Raw genomic sequence first — 25737 nt, 5'->3', positions numbered from 1 at the left:
GTCACCCCTAATCAAAATATACAAATTCCATATTTTTTAAATTGAAAAATTTAAGGTTACTAACGAAGTTGAAAGTTAACTCTTAATTAAATTTTAGGGGGTCAAATATGTATTTTTCCTTTATTATTATTAAGGATTATAAAGTTTTTTTTAAAGAAAAATGTTACTATAATGTTTAAACTAAAAAAAAGCTTTATCTTTTCTTAAGGAAAAAGTAATTTTACTTATAATCTTATAAATAATATAATTTTAAAAATAATAAAAAATACAATTTTTTCAGTATTCGATACTAGTTGTATATCAATTGGTTAAAAAAACATTTGATCTTAACAAAATATGTTTTTAATTTTTTTTATCCAAAATATGTAAAATACGAGATAATGTTTTTTATTTTTTGTTTCACTTCTATATATATCGTTGATCTATTACTAATTATAACACGACGAACATATGTGTAATGAAGATAACAAATAAGAAGAGAGTTCCAACAATAATATCCTAAATTGATCCATATTAAGAATAAAATTACATAATGTATAAGATAATCTAGTTGGTATAAACTCATGGTCTGAGCATAAACAAATCGGGTTTTCGACTTATCCACAACTCATACGGAGTGGACGTAACATCCTTAGAGACTACTCAGTTTAGGACATAGGTGGATGAAAGCAAGACACCTCCCCAATACAAATGGATAAATTAGCTTCAGCCATCATTGATCTAACCATTTTAAGAAGAGTTATATCATTTTGTTGCGAAGTATACGGAATGGACAACTAATGTTTAATCATTTTTTCATCATATAAAGTTTTCAATTCTTTAAAGAGATATTCCTCACCACAGTCAGATCTCAAAGCTTTTAATCTTTCTATCTAATTGATTTTCAACAAGGTTCATAAATTTTCTAAAACAGCTCAAAACTTTAGATTCATGAGACAAATAAACGTGACCATGCCCGATGGTAAGATAACAAGACTCGTTCCTAGCCCCTATTCAACAAATGAAAATTAAATATTATGTTCGCTAAAAAATTAAATAAAATATATAAAAATAAAAAATGGAAAAAAGCGGATTTGGACGAAAATGGCAATGGAGGGCTGTCCAAAGGGCATTATTATACACGCCCCATATGCACCTCTCACCTAATGCGCCACGTGGCATGTGTGGATTGGGAGTGGATTGCCACGTTTGGTGATGCGATTGTCGTATGAACTACACATGTAACACGCGAAAAAGGCAAGCACTGGGCGTGTATCACCCAATAACAAATCGCCGCATGACATATGGTCTCACATGTTAGAGGCGCATCATCCCCACAAGTGGCACGTGCATACCACGAGCCACAAAAAATGCCTCCATTAGTTCTGAAGGTTTATTTGATCTAAGCTTTTTGGTATCTCTGATCTCGTTGATGAAGTCCATTTGATCATACGACAATAAGAAGCGAGGATTTGCGCATCACAAACCCTTTCGTGAGAGTGATACGCGTCCAGAAATAATTACTTTACAAAACGAAATGTTTCTTCATAATCCTAATGTCGTTTACATCGAAAATAGTCACGAATAAATTATTTCGATGTACATAAAAATAAAAAATATTTTTCTAATAATTATCATGAATCCAAAAATTTGTTTTATTCAACCAAACATATCAAAATTATCAGAATGCGCAAGTATAGGCTCTGATACCAATAAAAAGATCATAATATATATAGTGTGAATTGTTAAGCCCAAAATATACCTAAAATATCATCAATAATTACATCAATATTGCTACGAATTTATGATATTTATAACCATTTAGAAAGCTTTTACTCTCAAATATGTTTCTTTCATGCAAAGTACATAAATATTTGGTAAAATCCAAATAGGAGTAAAAAGAGCTCAAAAATAGAAGAAAAGCCCTACAAAAGGAGTCGAAGACGACGAAAATTAATAACGCCAAGTCGAGGACACGAACGAGAGCGAAGAAGTGAAAAATGCTCCGTGCCGCGACCGCGGCCCCCGCTATTCACGGTCGCGACACGCGTCCCTCAGCCTCTCCTTCCCTTCGTCCGAAGTAAAATTGATGCTCCTCCATTCTCGGTAGAGAATTTAATATTCTCGGTACGAGCAGGAGATTTTAGAAGCCTAGTTACACACTTTCGTTTTCGACGAAACGCGATCGTTCGGGTGGATAAAGACGTCCTTTCGCAGCGGACACGATCCTTCACAACGGACACAACACTTCAATCAAGACTCTTCAACATCTATAAATAAAGAGTTGATGGAGAGTTGAAGATATAATGATATATGTGTAGAAGAAAGCGATTAGTGTATAATTTATGCAGAAATTCCGAATCAAGTGATTCAGAAGTTAGATTTCGATTCTATTCAAAAGCAATATGATGTACACACATTGTTTACTAAATAATAACAAATTCAGTAGCGTTTAGACATTGTTCCAGTTTAGTTTACATTTTGGTAGTGGACCGACCCAGTCTTTATTACGAAGATTCAGCGAGAAGATTGAGTAGAGGATTCGCCCCTGAGCCTGACAAACTCTAACGAAACCCAAGGAAAGGATTGACAACCCGTTCACTTGCACGCCGTCGAAGAATTCAATGCTCCATGTTCTCTGTAAACTTGTATCAATTTATATTTCATCTAATAAAGTCCGTTCTATTCGATAGATTTTTATGCAGCACTTATGGTAACCAATCCACTAAAGTGACTGCTGGTGTTTTCATTAAAACGTATTTAATCCAAAATCTTTACAAGGAAACTTTATTGAACACTTAGGCAAATTATTATCTCGAAAGAGTTTTAATTTGATTAAGGGCAATTTATCCCGAAAGGGTTTTGTCGCGTTTAAAGCCAATTAATTAGAGGTTCCGTCATTTATTTCATCTTTATAATTCGTACAAAGTTTAAAGTTGTTTTCTTTGCTTAATGCAAACAAATATACTTGTTTACTTTTCTAAAGTACTAAAACGTTCTTGTTTTGCAAATTTATTCTTAAATCAGATATTTTCTAACATCTTCATATTCTAATCTAATTCTTATTCTAGCAATTTCAAAACCAAAACCGATTAAACGATTTTTCCATATTATAAACATTAAAGTAATTTTAACCGATTGTAAATAAGTTTTGTTAAAAAAACGTTCCCTGTGGGATCGATATCTTTTATTACTACAAGCGTATATCGTGCACTTGCGGAAATCGATCAACAAGTTTTTGGCGCCGTTGCCGGGGAACGCCAAAATTTTTGACAAAATTTTAAGTTTTTCGTGTTTTAGTACGAATCTAGGTTTATTCATACTTATTCAAACTTTCACATTTTATTTATTTTTAATTATTAACATATTTATTTTTCAAAATTCTGTTTTGTAGATAGTTTCTGTTCGTGCGAAATTTCAAGTTCATGCGCAGTTCTCGAAGTTCGGGCACGTCACCAGATCCTATTGACCCAGAAATTGAAAGAACTCTTAAAAAGAACAAGAAAGAAAAGAAAAGGAAAAACCAAACCCCAATAAAAACTAAAATTACCGAGCCAGAAGTTATGGCCACACTTATGGATTACGCTAGGCCAGGAGTGGCCGGTGTAACAAACAGTATAGTTAGACCCCAAATTAATGCACATCATTTTGAAATTAAGCCTGCATTGCTTAATATGTTGCAAAATAATGTAACGTTTTACGGGTTACCTAACGAAAATCCTAATACCCATTTGACAAATTTCTTAGAAATTTGTGACACTTTTAAAATTACTGATGTAACTGCAGAAGCAATCAAACTTCGCCTTTTTCCTTTTACCTTGAAGGATCGAGCCAAAGAATGGTTAACTTCTATGTCAGCCGCATCAATTGAGACTTGGGAGCAATTAGCCCAAGCATTTTTATCAAATTTTTTCCCTTTAGCAAAAACCGCAAGAGTCATTAAAGAGTTAACATATTTTTCTCAAAATGATAGTGAAACTCTTTATGAGGCTTGGGAACGTTTTAAAGAACTTCAACGTTTATGCCCACACCACCAATTGCCCGCTGAACTTTTAATGCAAACATTTTATAATGGACTAAATCCTACAACTAGAGGTTCATTGGACGCTATGTCTGGAGGGTTATTCATGAAGAAAACATCTGCCCAAGCAAGAGAACTTTTGGAGGAAATGACAATCAACAGCAGTATGTGGCCCGCGGAACGTGGACACATACCAGTAGCAAAACCATCATCCTCAACTACATCATCAGTTAAAGGTATAGTGAATCTTGATCCAGTAGCGATGTTGCAAGCCCAATTTTCTGCATTGTCGCACAAAATTGATAGGTTTATGGCACCGTGTGATCCTAATGCTCAACCAATCCAAACGGATGTGGATTACGAAGGTATGAGTGAAATTGAACAGGTAAATTTTATCCAGGGGCAAAACCAAAATAATAACCCTTATTCCAACACATATAATCCTGGATGGAGAAATCATCCTAACTTTAACTGGAGAGACAATAATAATGTCAATGCTAATCAAAATCGTACTACTAATTATCAAAATCAATCAAGAGATTCGATTAGCACTTTATCTTCTAAAATCGACAAATTCATTGATGCTATGAGCGGAAAAATAAGTAATCACGACGATGGTTTTAAACGGATCGAGAATAAATTCGATCAGCTTATTAAAAACCAATCATCTAGCATCCATAATTTGGAGATTCAAATTGGACAACTCGCTAAATCAATTCCATCCCGCAAAGAGGGAAGTCTTCCAAGCCATACGGAAGAAAATCCGAAAGAGCATGTTAAGGCTATCACTCTTCGTTCAGGGAAAAACTACTTAGGCCCGAAAATGCCCGGAAATTCGACTTTACCTGGAACTGATTTACCAAAGTCCAAAGAAGATACATTAAAACAAAAAGATGCACCGATTGACTCTAGTACAAAAACTTTTGTACCCAAACCACTTTTTCCACACAAAGTCCGCAACAAGGACTATGACAAACAACTTATAACATTTTTAGACAAACTTAAAAATTTGCATATTAATTTGACGTTTATGGATGCAATTACGCAAATTCCCAATTATGGTAAATTCCTCAAAGATTTAATTTCAAAGAAAATCAGTTGGGAAGGAATTTCATCCATTTCGCTAACTGAAGATTGCAGTTCGATTGTGTCAAGCAATTTGCCCACAAAACTCAAAGATCCCGGATGTTTTACCATTCCATGTAAATTGGGAGATATTGAATTTCCCAGTTGTCTCTGTGATTTAGGAGCAAGTATTAACTTGATGCCATTATCTATTTTTAATAAGTTAGGCTTAGAAGAAGACATCAAACGTACCAATATGGTTTTACAATTAGCGGATCAAACCACTAAAAGACCATACGGTATAATTAAGGATGTTTTAGTTAAAGTTGACAAATTTATTTTTCCTACCGATTTCGTTATTTTAGATTTTGCATATGATGTAAATTGTCCGCTAATCTTTGGTAGACCGTTCATGAACACGGGACGTGCTCTAGTTGATGTGTCAGAAGGGAAAGTAGTTTTACGAATAGGAGATGATAAGATTGAGTTTGATATGAACCAAGCGATGAAATATCCTATGGAAGATTTGGCTTGTATGAAACTTGATTTAATTGAAGAATGTGTAAATGACATTGTTCAAAAAGAAGAAATAATAGAACCTATAATGAGTGAGGCACTAGAAGATAAGGACCCAGAACCTTTGATTCGAGAAGATGGACCAGTTCCGCCTTCAATTGTAGTTCCACCTAAATTAGAACTTAAAGAATTACCAAGTCATTTGAGGTACGCTTTCTTAAGCGAAGGCGATTCTCTACCTATTATTATCTCTAACAAATTAACACAAATCCAAGAAGAGAAATTGAAAGAAGTTGTTAGAAATAGGATAGGAAGTATGGGTTGGCAAATTTCAGACTTAAAAGGTATTAATCCAAGTATTGTGATACATAGAATTCATTTAGAAGAAGATAAGCTACCTAAAGCGGATAGGCAAAGACGCCTAAATTCGAACATAAAGGAAGTAGTAAAAAATGAGATTACTAAACTTCTGGACAATGGAATCATCTACCCTATCTCGGATAGTGAATGGGTTAGTCCAATCCATTGTGTACCTAAAAAGGGAGGCATAACAGTTGTAAGGAATGAAGAAGGTGAATTAATACCTACGCGAACCACCACTGGTTGGAGGGTTTGTATAGATTATAGAAATTTAAATAAAGCAACTAGGAAAGATCATTTTCCTCTTCCTTTCATTGATCAAATGATCGAAAGGATAGCTGGTCATGCTTTCTACTGTTTTCTTGATGGTTACTCCAGATTCTTTCAAATATACATTTACCCGGATGACCAAGATAAAACAACCTTCACATGTCCTTACGGAACATTTGCATATAGAAGAATGCCCTTTGGTCTATGTAACGCACCTGCAATATTTCAACGTTGTATGACTGCGATTTTTAATGATTTCATTGAAGATATCATGGAAGTTTTTATGGACGATTTTTCAGTTTATGGAGATTCTTTTGATTCGTGCCTAGAAAATTTGGATAAAGTTTTGTCTAGGTGTGAAGAAACAAATTTGGTATTAAACTGGGAAAAATGTCATTTCATGGTTAACGAAGGAATTGTTTTAGGTCACAAAATATCTGAAAAAGGATTAGAAGTAGATAGAGCAAAAACCTCAGTAATAGAGAAATTACCCCCTCCAACTACTGTTAAGGGAGTAAGATCATTCTTAGGACATGCTGGTTTTTACAGAAGATTTATTAAAAAAATTTCTGTAATTTCCAAACCACTTACTAATTTACTCATGAAAGATTCAACCTTTGATTTTAATGAAGAATGCGTTAAAGCTTTCGAAACATTGAAAACAGCTTTAGTCAGTGCACCTGTTATTGCTAAACCCGATTGGGATCTACCATTTGAAATTATGTGTGATGCAAGTGATTTAGCTGTCAGATGTGTTTTAGGTCAAAGGAAAGATAAGAAACTTCATGTCATTTATTATGCAAGTCACACACTGTCTGGTGCACAATTAAACTACACCACAATAGAAAAAGAAATGTTAGCCGTAGTTTTTGCATGTGACAAGTTTAGGTCACATTTATTAGGTTCAAAAGTTATTATTTATACTGATCATGCTGCATTAAGATATCTATTTGCTAAAAAGGATGCAAAACCACGTCTAATTAGATGGGTTTTATTGTTGCAAGAATTTGATATAGAAGTAAAAGACAAAAAGGGAGTTGAAAACCTTGTCGCCGATCATCTATCGAGACTTGAAGATGAAAACGGTCCTATAGGTGAAACTACCGGTATACGAGATGATTGCCCTGATGAACACCTCTATCAAATAAAAAGTGCCATGTCACCATGGTATGCAGATATTGCTAATTATCTTGCAGCCAATATTGTTCCGGAAGGATTAGATTTCCAATAAAAGAAGAAATTTTTCTTCGATATTAAACAATATTTTTGGGAAGATCCCTTTTTGTTCAAAACTTGTGGTGACGGGATAATTAGGAGATGCGTTGGTGAAAATGAATACGAATCCATAATGTCGGAATGCCATTCTAGCTCTTATGGAGGACATAATGGAGTTAATAAGACAGCAGCTAGAATATTTGAAAGCGGTTTCTTTTGGCCTACGATGTTTAAGGACGTCCGTTCATTTATTACTCATTGTGATAAGTGCCAAAGAACAGGAAATCTAGGAAGGAAAGATGAGATGCCCCTCACAACCATATTAGAAGTTGAAGTCTTCGATATGTGGGGAATAGATTTCATGGGACATTTTCCCCCTTCCAATGGTAAAACTTACATATTAGTTGCTGTCGATTATGTTTCAAAGTGGGTTGAAGCAATTGCAACCCCGACGAATGATTCTAAAGTTGTCGTTAATTTTCTTGACGATATATTTTGTAGATTTGGTTGTCCAAGAGTTATCGTTAGTGATGGCGGTACTCATTTTATAAACAAGAGTTTTGAAACGCTTATGAAAAAATATGGAGTACGCCACCGCGTATCAACGCCGTACCATCCTCAGTCAAATGGTCAGGCGGAGATATCAAACAGAGAACTCAAATGGATTCTCAAGAAAACAGTTTCATCTTCTAGAAAAGATTGGTCTTCTAAACTCAATAATGCATTATGGGCATACCGTACTGCATTTAAAACACCAATAGGAATGACTCCGTACCGTTTAGTGTATGGGAAGGCATGTCATTTGCCTGTCGAATTAGAACATAAAGCCTATTGGGCTATTAGAGAACTAAACTTTGATTTACGACAAGCAGGTAAGAAACGTTTGCTCAATTTGAATGAGTTAGATGAATTACGTCATCTATCTTACAAAAATGCAAAGATTTATAAAGAAAAAGTGAAAAAATGGCACGATGCCAAAATTAAAGTCAAACACTTTAATGTTGGGGATAAAGTGTTGTTATTTAATTCACGACTTCGTTTATTTCCGGAAAAACTTAAGTCCAGATGGTTAAGACCATATTTAGTCGTCAAAACATTCGATTATGGTTCTTTAGAACTGGAAGGTCCTACCGGAGTTCGATTCAAAGTTAATGGTAATCGATGTAAAATCTATTACGAAAATATTTCACAAATTGAAATTCCATTCGTAACAAGATTATCTGACGTATAAATTACTCAGTTTATCTTACACAGTTTATTTCGTTTACTGTTTTTTATATTTTTGTTCATTTATTTTATTTTATTTTATTTTATTTTATTTTTTCAAAATGCCATTTTTATGATTAGATGACTTTATGTTATGATTTAAATACATAAAATATTTTTATTTCATGATTTTAGATTTAATTTTTAGGAAATTAAGATGAATTTGAAGTTTCAGGCAATTCTCTGCCGAGAATTTAGAATTCCCTGCCGAGAATCCTCTTTTTAAGAACAGTCCAAATAGGTTAGGATTTCTCTGTTCATACCGAGAATTTTAAATTCTCTACCGTGAATTAAGAAGAGCCATCGTTGCCTGATTTCCGCAAGGAAATCGCGTGTCGCGACCGCGGCTTAGCCATTCTCGGTCGCGACACGCGTAATTTCTGCGCTATCAGGTCTGAAACTTCCTAACCCTTTCGACAAACCTCTTGGCAAACGAAACATTAAGTTTCTTCATTCCCGAAAGGTGCAATTTATACATTTTCATAATTAAAACGATACCTCTTTTCATCTTAAACTCTTATAAATTAATCCTAGAGGATTCAAGTTCTGTTACAATTCTTTTCATCTTTGTCAGAACTCTGATTTTCTTTGCAAACACCGTTCTTTGCTAAAGTAACACAAACTTTGCATCATGCCTACCAAGAACAAACCATCTAGGCACAATGCTGCCTCAATCAACAAACGCCCAGACTTATCCAAGCGATATGGGGCGCCTTTTCCTATCTTCAGTCACGATGAAGGTAGGCGTTATTGGAATCACCGTTACAAATTCTTCACCGGAATGTTGTATATGGATGAATTTCTTAATAGCCAATTAGGCATTTCTTATGACATGAGCCGCTATATGGAGCGCCTAGGGTGGACAAAATTCGCCCAAATGCGATTTCTAATAATAGGCGACTGGATACTCGAATTCTTCTGTACCGTGCGTTTTACTAATAAACGACGAGTACGTCTCAGTTTTCATCGGGAAGGCGAAATCTTTACTTTCGGCTATCCCGAGTTGCATGCTTGGTTTGGTTTTCCCCCGAGGGATACAATCAAACGTCATCCTGGACGAGACATGACATCCTCAGACATTTGGAGAATGCTCACTGGATTCTGGCGATTCAATTCAAAACTCGCCTATAATCACTCTTTTCGCTCCAACTCCATGCTGTATTTACACAAATTTCTGTGTCACAGTTTATTCGGGCGCACATTCAGTAGTGTGGTCCGTGACACAGATTTGTATGTTCTTGGAGATATATTCCAGGGAAATGCAATGGATTCTTCCAAAATTCTGATGGAAGGTCTTGTTGCCGCCTCTCGATCCAAAGATAAGAAGATTGGGTTCGGCAACATAATCTGTGGAATAATTCTCGGTTCAAAGGGTACTATTGATGTTCCTTGGAGTGATGATGAATTCTTCCCGATAATTGACTATGAATTTCTCGAGCACGAAGGACTTGTGAAACGTGTCTTTCGAGCAGGGCCTCAATTTTTGTCTGCACCAGAACGTGAAACTTTCGTGCAGTTTCAAATTGATCGTATTAAGGCTAGAAATATCCCGTTAGATAGGGATGAATATGTAGAATAGTTTATGTTTTTCATTTTATTTTTGTGTATATTTTGTTTTGTATTAATTATTAGTTTGTTTTCATTACTTGTACATATGTTAAAATAATAAAGATCTTATTTCATTCAATTCTTAATTTTTATCCATTTGATCCATTATCTATACTTAGCATATTTCATATGGGTAGTTTCTAATTATTCTTACTCGAATTAAGATAAAAAGGATTCACTTGAACTAATATTGTTTTCTATTTTTCAACACGTATATCTACATTTAATTTTATTTATACTTTAATTCAATTTATTAAGTTTAAACCTTTGGTTTTCCTTGGAATTAATGACATTTATTTAAGTTTTAAGTGCAGGAACACTTAATATTAAGTTCAGGAACCATTTCCTCAACAAAATTGCACAAACCATGTTAGAAGGCACCAACATAGGCCATTTTTACCAATTCTCTACCGAGAATTCATTAATTCTCGGTATGAGCAGAAACTTTGGCAAAATTTCAGGGCAAAAATTACCTGAAAATCGCGTGCCGCGGCAGCGGCTTTGCCATTCGCGGTCGCGACACGCGTATAATTTGCCCTTTTCAATCCGATTTTGACACCAAATTTTGCCTATTCCTATTCCTATTCTATCTATTCACCTACCTATACAACCCTATATAAACCTACCTCTTACACAAACCTCACATCACCTCTATTTTTACCCAATCCCTTACTCCAAACTCTTCCCCAAAAATCTACTTTTCCTCTTCCCAATTTATTCACTCCAATTTCTATCCTCTTTTCTATTTTTCAATCACTTCCAATTCAAAACCCCCAAACTCATCTTCAAGCTTTACTTTCTCTCTCAATTTCTTTTTCTTCTTCTTCTTCTTCTCAAACCCTAAACACATAAAACACCATCACCATGGTTAGGACTAAGCGTGTTGGTAACAAGCCCGCCGTTACGGAAGCTAATCGCCTTCGGGTTCAATGTGGAGCTTATTTCGACATCTTTTCGGAGGAGGAAGCCGCTCGTTTCAAACATTTTTCTCAAGCCGACCGCTAATTTGTTGATATGCACTTCTTAGACTTCCATTCGGTAAGAGCATTAAATTTCTCTACTCGAATTGATGCCTTTATTGAAGCTTTGGGTTGGCAAGAATTCGTTAATATGCGTTTTCCGCGTATTAATGAATATGTAGTGGAATTTTTGGTCACTTTGACCATGAACAAGAAGAAAACTTCACTCTCTTTTAGGAATAATGGTATCCCTTACACCATTGACTATGAAGCAATGGGAAATATGTTTGGTTTCCCTACTTCTGATTTTTATGATAAGCCTAAAGATTTTGATAATGATGCGGTTTGGCAAACTCTTTCGGACCAAGACTATTTTAATTCTAAGAACACTTCAAGCAAGTTGATTAAGGACAATTGTGTGTTCTTCTTTCATAAATTTTTGAGTTTCTCCTTGTTTGGGCGTGTTGAGAGTTCAAAGGTTCAGGTTCGGGATTTGTATGTTTTGGATAGTTTGCTTAAAGGTTTGAGGATTGATAGCATTGGCATCATGTTCGATAATTTGTTCCGTGCTTCGAGGGCTAGTACCATTCAAATCCCTCTTTGTAATTTTATCACCGCTCTTGTGTTGGGAGCACGGGGGGAATTGGACGATTATGACATGACCACCTACCGTGGGTATGTTCCGCTTTTGGACATCTCGGCCCTTGAGCGAGGTCATTTATTGCTTCCACAAGGACCTCCCGTCTTTATTTCCTATGCTACCCGAATTGCCCATCTTCGTGGCACTATGGGTGGTGGCGCTTCAAGTTCTCAATTTGTAGGTACCGAAGGCGGCAGAGAGGCGGAAGGCGAAGAGGATGAACCACCGGCTCAAGCACAACCCCAAGCACCTCAAGCGGAGGATGATCCGGTAGATTTGCGGAGGATTTTGAACCAAATCAATTCCAACAATCGTCAAATGAATTTAAGAATTGATGATTTGGTTGAAAACAATATGGTGATGAATGACAACCTCAACCTTTTGAGGCGTGAACATCGATCGACTCGGCATCGGATGCTTTCCTTTTTCCGACGCCGCAATGTGGAGACGTCACCTACACCTCCCGATTCCCCACCTCAAGCTTAGGTTGTTTTCTTTAATTTTATTATCTTGTTATAATTTGGTACAATTTTCAATTTTCAATTTTATGTTGAATGTTTCATTTGCACCATTCCTATCTTTATTTTGTATGCTTAATTTTTTTGCTTATTATTCTTGATATCTCGCTTTTGCACCATTGAGGACATGGTCCAATTTAAGTGTGGGAGGCGATGTACATCATTTTCATTTTTTTAGCACAAATAACAAATGCAACGAATCATTTATAACAAATGCAACGTATTTTGCAACATAAACTTGTTTAAAACGCTATTTTTATTAACTTTACATTTTCATATATTTTTAAAAAAAATTAATTAATCATAAGTTAATATGATTATTTTTAGGTTATCATTATCGTTAGAAATTATATTTCTATACGGGTAATATTTTTCAAATTTTTCACAAATCTCCGATACGATTTTAAGTAAAAATTGTCTCGAGTGAATGTATTTAATTAAAAAATTCTTTATTTCAACCTCTATTTTATATCATGAAATCATGATACAATAAATCTTATTTTAAATTTTTCAATTAGGTTTATAGGCATTAAATTGAACTAACAATTTTAGCTCGGTTTGATTTCGTCTTACATTAACACCAATTGAAGTTTTTAAGGAAACTTTAGCCATAATACATGTTGAATTTTAAGTCAATATAGGATGAATGTGCTATTTTTTTTTCCCAAATTTAAAATTTAAATTTCTTATTAATTAATCAATTAGTTGAATTCTTAACTTTTGGCCACGATTGAGACCAACCTTATCACAATCGAGGTATGAAAGGGAAGAATAATTAAGTACCGTTTACTTTTGGCCACGGTTGCGACCACCCTTATCACAATCGAGGTATGGAATGAACGTTTAAAAATAATAATTATAAGTGTGTATAAGTTTAAAGTAACGATTGCGTCCACCCATGGCATGGTCGGTACCTCTTAAGCAAACACAAAGCAATAAAATATGTATAAAGTTACGATCAAGACCACCCTTATCTCGGGCGTAACTAAGCAATAATTAACCCAAGTACTTATTTAAATATTTAATATATTTCATATATTAGTTTAGGTTTGGGAAAAGAAATTTTGTGCTTTGAAATGCCTTGAGACGAAAGACTCAATAACATGCGTGCTTATTTCGTCCCGAATGCTTCAATTCAAAATTGAAAATACAAGACGAATGATATATCGTATTTATACTAAGTTAGTTTGATATTTTGCGTATAAATTTGTCATGCGAAGTTAGTCTTTTCGGCTTAACTAATTTAAAAGGTAAAACAGAGATATATGTTTTATTTTCATAAAGAGATTAGTTAGAGAATAAGTTCAGTGAAATTTTGCTCGGGACTAGCAAAAGATTAAGTGTGGAGATTTGTTAAGCCCAAAATATACCTAAAATATCATCAATAATTACATCAATATTGCTACGAATTTATGATATTTATAACCATTTAGAAAGCTTTTACTCTCAAATATGTTTCTTTCATGCAAGGTACATAAATATTTGGTAAAATCCAAATAGGAGTAAAAAGAGCTCAAAAATAGAAGAAAAGCCCTACAAAAGGAGTCGAAGACGACGAAAATTAATAACGCCAAGTCGAGGACACGAATGAGAGCGAAGAAGTGAAAAATGCTCCGTGCCGCGACCGCGGCCCCCGCTATTCACGGTCGCGACACGCGTCCCTCAGCCTCTCCTTCCCTTCGTCCGAAGTACAATTGATGCTCCCCCATTCTCGATAGAGAATTTAATATTCTCGGTACGAGCAGGAGATTTTAGAAGCCTAGTTACACACTTTCATTTTCGACGAAACGCGATCGTTCGGGTGGATAAAGACGTCCTTTCGCAGTGGACACGATCCTTCACAACGGACACGACACTTCAATCAAGACTCTTCAACATCTATAAATAAAGAGTTGATGGAGAGTTGAAGATATAATGATATATGTGTAGAAGAAAGCGATTAGTGTAGAATTTATGCAGAAATTCCGAATCAAGTGATTCAGAAGTTAGATTTCGATTCTATTCAAAAGCAATATGATATACACACATTGTTTACTAAATAATAACAAATTCAGTAGCGTTTAGACATTGTTCCAGTTTAGTTTACATTTTGGTAGTGGACCGACCCAGTCTCTATTACGAAGATTCAGCGAGAAGATTGAGTAGAGGATTCGCCCCTGAGCCTGACAAACTCTAACGAAACCCAAGGAAAGGATTGACAACCCGTTCACTTGCACGCCGTCGAAGAATTCAATGCTCCATGTTCTCTGTAAACTTGTATCAATTTATATTTCATCTAATAAAGTCCGTTCTATTCGATAGATTTTTATGCAGCACTTATGGTAACCAATCCACTAAAGTGACTGCTGGTGTTTTCATTAAAACGTATTTAATCCAAAATCTTTACAAGGAAACTTTGTTGAACACTTAGGCAAATTATTATCTCGAAAGAGTTTTAATTTGATTAAGGGCAATTTATCCCGAAAGGGTTTTGTCGCGTTCAAAGCCAATTAATTAGAGGTTCCGTCATTTATTTCATCTTTATAATTCGTACAAAGTTTAAAGTTGTTTTCTTTGCTTAATGCAAACAAATATACTTGTTTACTTTTCTAAAGTACTAAAACGTTCCTGTTTTGTAAATTCATTCTTAAATCAGATATTTTCTAACATCTTCATATTCTAATCTAATTCTTATTCTAGCAATTTCAAAACCAAAACCGATTAAACGATTTTTCCATATTATAAACCTTAAAGTAATTTTAACCGATTGTAAATAAGTTTTGTTAAAAAAACGTTCCCTGTGAGATCAATATCTTTTATTACTACAAGCGTATACCGTGCACTTGCGAAAATCGCTCAACATGAATCTAATAACGATTCTCGGGCTACCGATTGTAGCATGAAATTCGTTGAGATTGGTTGTAACAAAAGAACGAACCTTGATTGCGTAACAACGGTCACGTATAAGTTACATCGGGGCGTACACGGAGAAGACACAAAAATCCACGATCTAAAAATGAAGGAATGTGAGTTATGTGTTCTATATAGTTAGAGTTTAGACTTAAATATGCTTGCACACTTAAGTTAATGGGTCAATGCAAACTCATAACCTTGACCCATTCTATCTACGTCATGAACGGATTATTTGGCCAATTGTTTGAACGAGCTGCCCGCATGTAGAAGAGTATAGAAGACAACAATAACAAATTTAGGAGTAGGATTAGCAGACACTTGTCAGACTAGTATCGGTACCATCTCTTTTGAAAGGAGCGAAACACTCCTTTATTCGGTTAGCTCATTTTTTAGTTACTATAACCAAAGTTTCTACATGCACAAAATTGACATGAATTGAATTATAATTATTTTGTTAACTCTAAAATCACATAAATATTTAAATTATTATCATATTTTATCATGTTTTATATATCGTCTTAATTAATAAAATAAAAAAAATTCAATTATCATTTGTGAACATAACTCAGACATTCCATATTTTTACATTTCACTCGTAATAAAGAAAAAAATATATACATATATGACTTGTAAATATATTACACGAATCCAATATGATATTAATGACTTAAATATTTGTTAAATAGTTTTTAAGTAAAACTTTCGAATCGGTTTGGATTAACTTAGTAATATAAAAACGACATACCTTATATAGAAATATTATTATATATTTTATATTTTTAAATGTCATTATATACACAAATAATAAATACATAACCTGCAAACATAACACAAAATCATAATAACCTGATTGACATGATTATAACACAAATTTTATTAATTGGGTTAGAATTAATTCATTTGACTCTAACTTGGTAGTTAATTATATACGAACTCGATAATAGTCACCCCTAATCAAAGTGTACAAATTCCATTTTTCTAAAATTGAAAAATTTAAGTTTACTAATGAGTTGAAGCTCGTCTCTTTAATTGAATTTTAGAGGGTCAAATATGTATCATTCCTTTATTGTAATTGAGGATAAGTTACCATAATATTGACACCTAAAACGTAACTGTACACATAATTTTATTTTGTAATATTGACAAGTCGAGCTAATTTTAAATCCAAATAAAGAAAATATAAATATTTTCATATCATATTATGGACGAGTTGAAAAAAAAATATGGACGAGTTGTATAACGATTGATTCAGAACAAATTATATTCAATCTTGATGAAATATTTTTTAATTCTTTTTATCCAAACCGTGCAAAATATGAGATAATGTTTTTAATTTTTAGTTTCACTTATATACATATATCAATTTATTACTAAATATAATACAACAAACATATATAGTGGAGATAATAATATTCATGATTGATGAGAATTTCGTTAATAATTTCTAAAATTGATTCAATGGCAATATTAAGAATAAATTTATACTGTTATTCATGAAATTAGAAGTAAAATTGTTATTGTCAACCAACATTTTTTTTTGAAGATAGTCAACCAACATTTTTTATACTTTATATTTTTACGTTTTATTAATTTATTGTAATTTTATTTTATTTTCTTAAAAAACATGTAAATTAAAAAGAAAAAAAGGAATCACTCGCTATTAGCAACAGTAATCCAACTTCCCAAATCTAACGCTCTCTTTTATTCGGTTAGCTCATATTTTTGAGTTACTATAATCAAATTTTCTACATGCACAAAATTGACATGAATTGAATTATAAGTATTTTGTTAACTCTAAAATCACATAAATATTTAAATTATTATTATATTTTATCATGTTTTATATATCGTCTTAATTAATAAAATAAAAAGAAATTCAATTACCATTGGTGAACATAACTCCATTCCATATTTTTACATTTCATTCATAATAAAGAAAAATATATATATATATATATATATGTAACTTGTAAATATATTACATGAACCCAATATGATATTAGTGACTTAAATGTTTGTTAAATAGTTTTTAAGTTAAACTTTCGAATCGGGTTGGGTTAACTTACTAATTTAAAAATGACATACCTATATAGAAATATTATTATATATTTATACTTTTAAATGTCATTATATACACAAATAATAAATACATAACCTGCAAACATAACACAAAATCATAATGACCTGATTGACATGATTATAACATAAATTTTGTTAATTGGGCTAGAATTAATTCATTTGACTCTAATCCAGTAGTTAATTAGATACGAACTCGATAATAGTCACCTCTAATCAAAGTGTACAAATTCCATTTTTCTAAAATTGAAAAATTTAAGGTTACTAATGAAGTTGAAACTCAACTCTTTAATTGAATTTTAGAGGGTCAAATATTATCATTCCTTTATTATAATCGAGGATAAGTTACCATAATATTGACACCTAAAACACAACTGTATACATAATTTTATTTTGTAATATTGACAAGTCGAGCTAATTTCAAATCTAAATAAAGAAAATATAAATATTTTTTTCGTATTATGGACGAGTTGTATAACAATTGGTTCAGAAAAAAATATATTCAATCTCGATGAAATATTTTTTAATTCTTTTTATTCAAAACATGCAAAATACGAGATAATGTTTTTAATTTTTTGTTTCACTTGTATACATATATATCGATTTATTACTAATTATAATACAACAAACATATATAGTAAAGATAACAACATTTATAATTGACGAGAATTTCATTAATAATTTCCGAAATTGATTCAACGATAATATTAAGAATAAATTTGTACCATTATTCATATGATCGCCTTATTCATCTAAATTGTATCTGTTCTCTATTATTCTTTCGTTTATACCTTTTTCGAATTTAGCACGAGCAGAAATGATTTATCTTGTTCGTAGATCAATTGATCTACGTGGTCGCAATAAAAGAAAAGATTCATATCTGAATGTTTAGATCGGCTTAAATGATGATGATGATTGGATTGCAGATGCTTTTCTACGAATTTGAATTTATGAGAAGTATACATTTTCTTGTTCTTTTTTATTTTTAATACCTTTTATGGTTATTTTTGCTCTTTGTAGTCGTTTTTATACCTTTATATATTTTATAAGGTTTTATTCCTTATATTATTGTTGTATTTGCTTGTTCATCTATTAAAGATTTAAGCGTTTCTATAAAAAAAAACATTTCTGAAAATAAGTCCTTTTGCTTAGGTAACCAAAATTTGCTAAAAGGGATCAAGAGGTTATGTTCCTCCTTCAACTCCATCAGTTTTGAGCATGTTTTCAGGAAGCAAAACAGGATTGCTGACCGCCTGGCGGCCGAGGGCCAGGAGATGATGCTTGACATCTTTACCTTTTCTTCCCCTCTGGACTTCCTCTTTTCGCTTCTCTCTGCCGATCAAGTTGGAGTTAGTTTTCTCAGGCTAATCCCGAACTAAGGGTTTTCGGTTTTTTTCTTTTCTTTTCCTTTGCCTACCAAAATTTTTTTTTGTAATTTTATTTTATTTTCTTAAAAAACGTGTAAATTAAAAAGAAATTAAAAAAAAGGAATTACTTGCTATTACCAACAGTAATCCAACTTCCCAAATCTAACGGCACAAAACCATCTCAAGACACAAAGCCAAGATTGAGAAGAGAGATAAAGAAGCGAAGAAAAACAAAAGGCAAAACAAGAGAGAGAAAGGGAGAGACTGTAAAAGGCAAAAGGAGACCCCAAAACAACCAGAAGAAGAAGAGAAGAATCCTAAACAACCATTTTTCTAAATCAACAACATTCTTCCAACATCCTTTTAATCTCCTTTCATTTTTCTATCTATCCATCTATCTATCAAATCCTCTACATAGCTTAAGCATTTCTGCTTAATCATCATCATCCCCCTAACTTATTTTTTCTTTCTTTTGTTCATCGCCTGGGTTAATTTGCTTGGAGGGAGGGAGAAGAGGAAAACGAGAATCAGAAGGTGTTGGTTCTGAGGGATTTAGGGTTTTTTTTTTTAATTTTATTTTGGTGGTTGTTTGATGGGGTTGGGGAACAGTGAAAATGATTTGGTTGTTGATGATGGAGACGGTGGAGGTGGAGATGCTGCTGGTGGAGGAGGAAAATCATTTGGGTCGGTTTCTTGTTCGATTTGTCTCGAGGTAGTCACGGATAACGGAGATCGATCGTGGGCCAAGCTCCATTGCGGACATCAATTCCATTTGGGTGAGTCGCAAAGTGAAATTCAATTTTTATGTTTTCAGAAGAGATAATGTGGAGCTCCGCTTTTTTTGTTGCAAATGTCGAGATCTGGGTATAATGTTTTTTGTGATGTGGGTGTTCTTCGATTTTGTTGCTGTTTTGCTTTCTACTATGATGTGATTGTGCAGTTTGATTTTAATTATCTGACGCAATTTGACAGGTTTCATCAGATAATTTTACCAATTCTGATTATCTATATTGAATGGAGACAAATGCTGCTAACCTAACCGTTTATTGGCAAATAGATTAGAGGATTCTCATGCTTTTTTCATAGATGTTGGAATTTGATCTTAATTTATTTTGGAAACTTATATTAGGTATTGTTTTTGTTGAGATGTTGAATCTGAATCATAGTCAAGTTCTTTCTTCTTTTGGTTATAGATATTGCTATTTGGATTAAATATACTACCTGCCAACTCTTCTGCACGGAAACTCTTCTTCATTGGGTTTCCGCTTTTCGTGTCCGTTTCTGTTTTTGTTTCCTTTAGCGTTTCCTCGCTAATTTTTGTTAGAAATGACGTTTCCTGGTATCCATTTCTGTTTCATTTTCCGTTTCCGTGCAACATAGCATGCCAATCAAATCAACAGGAAAAGACATTCTGGTTACAAATTGATTAGAATATCATTGGTTGTTAAATGTGGGTTCTTAAGTTATTGATTTTGTATCTTTTGGGGCTTCTGGAAAATTGATCAGAAATAGAAACTTTTGTCACTTGAATCCGTTATAACAAACTTGTAATTATTAGCCCAAATCCTCCTCTATAGGCATTCTTCCCATACTAGTTATGGTATGTTCCATATTTGAATTTGATCTAGTGCTCTAAGTTTGTTGATTATTCTCATATGCTAGTAACAGTTTCTTGGGCTCCTAGGATTGTGAATTGGCTGGTGAGAATCTAGCAGCAATAAATGTGGCTTTGGAAAAATAAATTATGCTGAAGATTCTCTTTTAAAATCCGTTACTTCTTTGCTGTTTAGTACTCTGCTCGTCTCCAAAAGGAAATGTGGATTGTCAATTATGTATAACGGAAGGGTATTGGTTGAAATGTTGAAATTCATACATGGTTGAACAGCGTGGAAAATTAGTTATGGTCTTTATGCATCTGACAATATCTGTAAACTGTTTAGTACTCTGCTCGTCTCAAAAAGGAAATGTGGATTGTCAATTATGTATGATGGAAGGGTATTGATCGAAATGTTGAAGTTCATACATGGTTGAACAGCGTTGAAAAATTAGTTCTGGTCATTATGTATCTGACAGTATCTGTAAATAACCATATACTTCTAAAGTAGACAATATCTTTTCTCTCGTGTTCCAAAAATTTCTCTTCAGTAGCCTTCATTCAATGATCATTGGCATTTTATTAGCAAAGTTTCGTGTGTGCTTATCATTGACAATTTTTCATGATTATATTCAGATTGCATCGGTTCAGCTTTTAATATTAAGGGTGCTATGCAATGCCCTAATTGTCGAAAAATCGAGAAAGGCCAGTGGCTATATGCAAATGGGTGTCGATCATTGCCAGAATTTAGCATGGACGACTGGGCTCATGATGATGACCTTTACGATCTAGGTTACTCTGAAATGGTAAGTATATATGAAAGGAAAAGTTACATGAAAAATTTACTCTTGTGCAATTTATGTTTATGATAGTCATGAAGTTTTTCTGCTATGCTCTATTGTTTTTAGTTCTATTATGCATATGAATATGATGTCTTCTATTTGTAAACCATAAGTTGCAACATTTTATGTTTAATTCGCTGTGTACCTTTTGTTCATTTTTAGGTAGGCAAAAGCAATAGTTTTATGTCAATTTTCATAACCCGGTATTTTTTTTTATTGATTCAATGTATTTGTTAATGGTGGATTGAATTGAGAAAGCATATGCCATATTTGAAATTTTTGTGTATATAAAGCTCAAAGATATATTAATTGAAAGTTTTCTTGAAACGGCTATCTTGGCAAAAAATTTAAGCAGCCAAGGGGAAAATGGAAACAACACTACCTGAAGCATTTCAACTAAGTCCCCACTACCCTAATTAGGACTTCAGTAGTTATATTCCTCCAAATTTTAAGCTTTTGCTTCAGTTTGCCAAGCAAAATTTGTTTATCATTTGGAGTGTTTCAACTGTCACTCCGCTTCTAATAAATGGTAGTGTTCCTGATTTGTTCAATGATGGTCATATACTCTTTCAGTACTTCTGCTTGGGGTTCTTAGCTTAATAGTGATTGTCAATATGCTCTTCTGCTATCTTGTTTGTGGTGTTTAGCCTTGGGAATCCAAGATTACGTTCTTGGGTTGGGTGTACATGTATACCACCTTAAGGCTCAGACCAGGAGTATCGCTGTTGTGCTTTTATAGTCCTTATGTGGAGGCAAGTATGATGGTAGACTGTTTCTGAAGTAGAAGTTATATAGGGTTATTGTTCAACTTAAAAATTATTCTCAACAACAACAAAGCCTTAGTCCCGAAATGATTCAAGGTCGGCTAACATGAATTCATGTCCATAAGATGTGGCTAAGTTTTACGCTGCCACAAACCTACCGCAACCCTCCTCCTTTATCCAGGCTTGGAACCGGTTGTAAATGCCACCAAGTGACACTCACAGGCGGAGTTTTAAAAATTATTCTCAAATGTGCACAAAATATGTATCTGAGATTGGAGAGCTAATTTCTCCATTAAATAGTACTACAAAGATCCCTTGATAAGCAGGACACATAGTAGCAAAAGAATATGTTGTTGAAATATGTGGAAGCTAACCCTAAGGCAACTTTTCTTGGGACCAAGAAATTAATTTCAAATGACCGTTGAACTTTGGGTTGGAGATTAAACTGGTTTATTATAGTTTAGCACTATTGTTTGGTGCAATCTTAAATTGTTTTGTAAATTTATTCTTCGATGCGATTTTTATTCCCGTAAATGCATGTCTTTACACTGCCTTAAATTGGTCAGTTGCAGAAGCTATTCATCATTTAACTGGTCAAATATTTGCTTGTGAGAGTGCAAGTGCATATGCTGTTGCTGCTATTCTATGGTATTTGTTGCTTGTGAGAGTAGTACCACATTTGTTGACTGGCATTAATACCAAATTGTGTTGTGTGCGTGGAATTTTGTTCAATATCTATTAACCTCCCACTATATATTCATTCGGGTTTCAATGGTTTTTCAGTCCTTCGGAGTTCACTGGTGTCCATATGGTGGCTTAGCACGGCTCCCATCATTTTTTGAGTAAGCATTTTCTGACAAAACTAACAGTTTTCCTGTTTCCATCAATATGCTGAAACTGTTCTCCATTTAAGCTTTTTTTACTCTACTATTCTGTGCTTGGCTCGCCTGATATTGAAATTTTGGATGGAAAATAAAGTTATTTACCTATGAAGCACGGACTCGTGTGCGGACGCGGGTGCGGACACGGCAAACGGCATTTTTAGAAAATACGAGACACGGGTGCGGCGGAACACGGCAAATTTTATATAATTAATTATATATATTAGATATAAAAATATATATATAAAAAAAAACTTGCTAATTATACATATATTAGATATAAAAATATATTTATACTGCTTGGCTGAAGAAGAAACCAAGTCTGAAATTAGAGGAGGGAGATGAAGACTGTTTAGTCATGGAGCAAGGGAGATGAAGAATGAACAAGGGAGATGAAGAATGGATCGCGAATCGTGAAAGGCAGGAGATGAAGAATGAACAAAGAAGAATCGCGAATCGCAACAGGAGATGAATGAATCGCAAATCGCAGGAGAAATAGAGAGAGAGAAAATCTCAAAAGAAATTGCAGAGATTCTTCAAAGAAATCTCAAAAGAAATTGCAGAGATGAAGAATCACGAAAGAAATTGCAGGAGAATTGTGAATCACAGGAACCCTAATTACCTATTTTCACCTTAGCCGAGTCCCATCCGTGTCCCGCCGAGTCCCATCCGTGTCACTGCCGAGTCCCATGTCCCGGCCGTGTCACCGCCGAGTCCCACCGAGTCCGACACGGCCACGGCGACCCTGGGGAAGAGTCCGTGCTTCATAGTTATTTACATATAAAAATATAGATAGCTAATGGATTAAAGGTATCTGTTCGGGAAACCTAAAGTAACAATAATGGAAGCATGATAGCTAAAACTCAAAAATTTTAAAGTCTAGAAAATGCGGGAAGGGCTTTCCTCCTTCAAATGTTCCCTAATAAGACTTCCATTGATGTCCTCAGAGCTAGTGGGTTTCAGGTCAGTGACAACTAGATGTCAGATTTACTCGTTTCTTTTATACTTTCGGATGGAAGTGGCATTTCCTTAGAATAGAACAAAGGGAAGCTGTAACGGGATTGGAAACGTACAACTCTTCTCTCATATTTTAAGTTGTTCTTTTTCGGCTTGTTCCCTTACTGGAAAGGAGAAGTTCCGATGGCATTAACCTTGGATTCCTATTGTTTAAGTTTTGACAACTCCGATGTGTTTCAGTAGGCCTATATTTTTTTTCTATGTTTCAAGCATGGTTCTTGAATTGTTAACAGTTTTTATTGTTTTTTATTGCAGGGAAGGGGATTTCTCATCAAATGCATGTAAGAGATTCCCCGATTTACTTAACTAACAATTCATCTATCCAGTTTTTACCGATGAAAGTTATACTGGCAGACCATTGATACAACCTAATAATGTATTGCAGATCATGATCTAGTGGGACAACATGCTATTTTTGCAGAACATACAGCAGCTGTGACATCAACAAGTCACCCATGCCCGTATATTGCTTATTTCGGTCCGATTCATCCCTCATCTTCTAACTCAAGTGGAAGTGTTTCGGATGGGCCTAATTATAATAATCACTGGAATGGTCCGTCAGTACCTAATGAGATTCCTAGCTCCTATGCTTTTCCTGCCATGGATCTCCCTTATCATGGTTGGGAGCACCATTCCCCTCCCTTCTCGACTACCAGCAGTCGCATTGGCAGCTCCGATCAAGCATCAATTGCACCCATTTCTCAGAGGCCAGCTAGAAGCAGTTCTGAGCTGCTGAGACCAGGATCATTCATGCATCCATTCGTCGTTGGCCATGGGTATTTCCTCGACTCCCCTTTACTTTCTATTTTTCTTAGTATTCGTCACTTTTGGTCAAGCGGACGGATTTAACTTCATATGCCTTTTTATTTCTACAGTTCCAGTGCAAGAGCAGGGAGCTCAGTTGCATCGTCGATGGTCCCACCTTACCAAGGAAGTAATGCACGGGCTCGTGATAGAGTTCAAGCACTTCAGGCATACTATCAACAACAACCCGGAAACTCTCCTGCAATGCGGACACCGGGTATGCCTGGAAGCCGAAGATCCAGCAGTCACAGAGGATTGCCACAAACTGTGCCCTCATCATCTGATCAGAACGGATTCTATTTCATGCCACCAGGTACATCAGGTCGGAACTTCCAAGAAGCAGAAAACCCTCAAAATCGGTTTCGGGGATGGGATAGAGATCACTTGCCTCCATTCTCATTAAACCCAGTGGACAGAGAAGCAGCAGGTTGGGGTGCGTTTCATCAGGCCGCAGGAGGGTCAGAACAGGGAATGAGATCGAGCAGCTTACGTCAAAGGCATCATCATGTATCGGAGAGAATGCCATCACAAAATCGATAGTAACGTAACTTGTGTTGATTATCCTTTTGGGTGAAGCAAACTACCACTAAAATGGGACAAAAAAGGGTGTTTATGTATGCTTGAAAAACGATATATATGATGATTGGAGTCAGAGAGACTCAAAAAAAAACTGTGGAGTGGCCCTGAAAAACTATCTTTTGGCAGCCATTGTGGCTGCGTGATGGATATTGGCAATGGCATCCTCTAGTTTCTTTGCCTTTGAGGAGGGTATATAATAAGATCACATGTTGGATGGTATATACTATTAGACTTTGCTCTCTATTTCCTTCTCTTTTATATATTCTTTTCGGGGTAAATTATAATCGTGACCCCTCAATTTGACTTGACTTTCTTTATGGTCTTTAAACTTTAAAATCATGGTCTTTAAACTTCAAAATTGGATAAAGTCATCCGATTTTGAATTTTGGGTAAATTTCAAATAGAACTCGTGTCTCTGATTTGCATATTGGTGTTTTTTTTTTTATGAAAAATGAGTTGAGTCCTTGTCATTAACAATATTAAAGATTTTTAGGTTGAAATTGT

At 34.4% G+C, this 25737-nt stretch overlaps 1 protein-coding gene and 1 non-coding gene across 2 annotated transcripts; one reads left to right on the top strand and one right to left on the bottom strand.

The window, feature by feature from the left end:
* Positions 1-3911: 3911 nt before the first annotated feature.
* Positions 3912-4018, bottom strand: LOC136207576 (small nucleolar RNA R71). The gene has a single exon (XR_010676711.1). It is a non-coding gene; the product is annotated as a small nucleolar RNA R71 (small nucleolar RNA).
* A 14933-nt stretch (positions 4019-18951) lies between these two features.
* Positions 18952-25476, top strand: LOC136205656 (E3 ubiquitin-protein ligase RFI2). The gene is made up of 6 exons (XM_065996342.1): positions 18952-19528; positions 20983-21152; positions 22736-22794; positions 24106-24131; positions 24236-24626; positions 24726-25476. Exons 1-6 carry the CDS (start codon positions 19345-19347, stop codon positions 25192-25194), a joined length of 1299 nt encoding a protein of 432 aa, XP_065852414.1. The 5' UTR covers positions 18952-19344; the 3' UTR covers positions 25195-25476.
* The last annotated feature ends 261 nt before the right edge of the window (positions 25477-25737 follow it).

This window comes from Euphorbia lathyris, chromosome 9, assembly GCF_963576675.1.
Source record: "Euphorbia lathyris chromosome 9, ddEupLath1.1, whole genome shotgun sequence".
NCBI lineage: Eukaryota > Viridiplantae > Streptophyta > Magnoliopsida > Malpighiales > Euphorbiaceae > Euphorbia > Euphorbia lathyris.
The sequence above is the reverse complement of the archived record's forward strand: the minus strand, read 5'-3'. Positions and strand labels throughout refer to the sequence as shown.